Genomic DNA, 2,679 nt, shown 5'->3' with positions numbered 1-2,679 from the left:
GCCTGGGCAGGGGACCCCCAGCTCCCCACCATTGCCAGCTCTACCCCTGCTCCCCGCGATTGCTGGCTCCACCCCTACCCAGGCCTAATGATTCTGACTGAGGTTTTAGGCCTGGGCAGAGGACCCCCAGCTCCCCACAATCACGGGCTCCGCTCCTGCTCCCCACCATCGCTGGCTCCCCAACTGCTCCCCACCATCCTTGCTCCGCACATGCCTAGGCCTAATGCTTCTGACCGAGGCGTCAGGCCTGGGCAGGGAACCTCTCAGCTCTGATTGCAGGATCTGATAGCCGATAGCTGCTGGGTGCCTACATATGCAAATTAATTGCCATCTTGGTGGCAGTTAATTTGCATATCATGCTGATTAGCCAATGGGAGGCGTAGCGAAGGTACGGTCAATTGCCCTGTTTGTCTATTATTAGATAGGACTAGAGGCCTGAGGAGACCCTGCAGTGTAAGCGGCCAGAGCCACACCCAGGCTCCCACTATCTGTCCCCTGGCTCCTCCCCTGCACCTTCTGTTCTAGGGAAATGGAATACGTCCCTGAGAGAGGATTAAAGAAATCCACAGTGACGTCTGAATAAAAGTGTGTGGGAGCTTGAGCCTATGCTGCTTTCCATGGTCCCCACAGTGATCAACTCCCATAGCCTGAGTTCATTCATTAGAATGAACAACAGATCACCTCCAAGGTGCACTGACGTGGTGTGTCCCTGGCCTGAGCCACGGGAGGGCACAGGGCCCTCAGAGTGTCCAGAGTGTCCTGGGAAGCGAAGGAAGATGCTACTTAAAATATAGGAATGTAAGTGTGTCGCCAAACACAGGGTCCCCGCCCAGGCCACCTGAGCTTCTCTAGCAGCACCCCCACCCGCTGACACCAGAGCAGAAGCTGAGAGCAGTGGCCCTGTAGCCGTCACATCCAGTGTCATTAGTGACCACAGGGCCTGCTCCTCCATGTGCCTCAGGATCTGCAACCAAATCCCCGTGCGTCTTATCCCCTCTCTATCCCCACAGCCATGACTCCTCATGTCTCCACCCTGAGAACCGGGAGCTGGTTATTTCTGATTTCCAGGGAACATGAGACCGACAGGGAAAGAGAGGCTTCTAGGGCGTTGCCATACCCAGAGCTCACCCAGCAAAGCCCCAGTTCTCCCCACCATCTCGGGGCCTCGGCTGCCAGCAGCTCCTTACCTTTCTGAGCCCTGAAGTAGATGAGCAGCCCCGCCCCGAGGAAGAGCAGCCCCAGCACGAAGCCCCCGGCTCCACTCAGCACCTTGCTCTGTGCGGATCCAGACTGGGCCCCTGAGAGAAGAAGCTGGTTTCAGTGGGTTTTGGCCCAAAGCAACTTCTCTAATGGAGACCCTGGGATTGAGAGCTTGCGGGGAGGAGGGGGGTTGGGGAGTGGGGAGGCTGCCCTAGAAGAAGCAGAACAATAGCCATTTCCAGGAAAGAGACTGAGGTCACACTGAGCAGGTACAAGGCCCAGGCACTGGTCTCAGGTCCCCTCACACCAGACCCAAGGCCACTGCTTCGGCCTCTGAGGCTGCGGAGCTCGGGGCTCATGACCTCCAGGACTTGGCCCGGGTGACAGAGCCGCAGACGGCAGAGCAGAAGGGGCTCTCCCGTGGCAGGAAGGTCCACAGGCTCTAGAGGATGCATATCTTCCCAGATCACAGTGGGCAGCTCAGTGCAGGCAGAAGCACCCGCCCAGCCCACAGGGGATGGTGCCCAGGGCCAAGGGGCACCATGAGGGGAGAGTGTGATGAATTCAAAGCAGGGCAGGCAGGGCGGCCTCCCGGGGCTATGGGTGTCCACAGAAGCGATCACAGGGCTACCCTGTGGCCTGTGCTGCAGGAGAGACAGAGCAAAGGAAAACAGGGTGTGGGGAGAGGGGACCCTGACCCTCAGGGACAAGCAAAGGCCCCTGAGGGGGGAGGCATGTGAGGTCAGAGGGCGTCTCACTCCATTCCACAGTGACAGGGCTGGTGCTGCTGGGGTGCCGCACTTGGCAGGTGTAGACCTCCCCGCTCCGGGGAACTGTTTCCAGCATCACCAGGGTCTGGAAGGTCCAGTCCCCGTTCCGGATCAGGCCCGTGGACACCACCCCGGCCTCCTCTTCCTGGCCATTGCGCAGCCAGCGGACCTCAATGTGGCCCGGATAGAAGCCGTTCACGGAGCAGACCAGGAGGTTGTGGTGCTGCAGGCGCTGGGTCTTTGTAGGATACACGGTCACTGTGGGCTCAGCTGGGACAGAGAAGGCGGAGGGAGACGTGAGCAAGACAGGCAGGCCCTGGGTTGCCCCTCTTTGGCCTCGTTTCCAGCCCCAGGCTCCAGGCCCCGGCTTCCCCCGCTCAAATCCGCCCTGTGGCCCCGCAGGAGGTAGTGCCATGGGCCTTGAATCTCCATCTACATCACGGGCTGCTGGATTTGAGAGACACTGAGGAAATTTGTGTGGGTTTTTTTTCCCCATAATTTGAAACAGTTACTCATCATTGAATTGACGTGTTTACAAATCTTTGCGAGGCACAGAGTGTGTGAGTTCCAGTGTGATTTCTGGGGCAGGGCTGCCTGGTCACATCCAGGCTGTGCCTCTTACTGGCTGATCCTGGGAGATCCTCTCTGCTCAGCTCCTCACCTGCAAAGGGTGTGGTAATACTAACTCACCGCTTAAGGACATATGAGG

At 58.6% G+C, this 2,679-nt stretch overlaps 1 protein-coding gene across 1 annotated transcript in view; it reads right to left on the bottom strand.

The window, feature by feature from the left end:
- Window positions 1–681: 681 nt before the first annotated feature.
- LOC102242640 (H-2 class II histocompatibility antigen, E-S beta chain) overlaps window positions 682–2,679 on the bottom strand; it is a gene marked incomplete at both ends in the record, with an annotated part of 3,826 nt that continues 1,828 nt past the window's right edge. The window contains 3 exons of the mRNA XM_005864554.2: window positions 682–759; window positions 1,188–1,298; window positions 1,959–2,240. Coding sequence (XP_005864616.2) covers window positions 682–759; window positions 1,188–1,298; window positions 1,959–2,240 — 471 coding nt within the window. The remainder of the gene's footprint in view (window positions 760–1,187; window positions 1,299–1,958; window positions 2,241–2,679) is intronic.

This window comes from Myotis brandtii, unplaced genomic scaffold (genome assembly GCF_000412655.1).
Source record: "Myotis brandtii unplaced genomic scaffold, ASM41265v1 scaffold18797, whole genome shotgun sequence".
NCBI lineage: Eukaryota > Metazoa > Chordata > Mammalia > Chiroptera > Vespertilionidae > Myotis > Myotis brandtii.
Note: the sequence above shows the minus strand (reverse complement) of the source record. Positions and strands in the feature narration are given on the sequence as shown.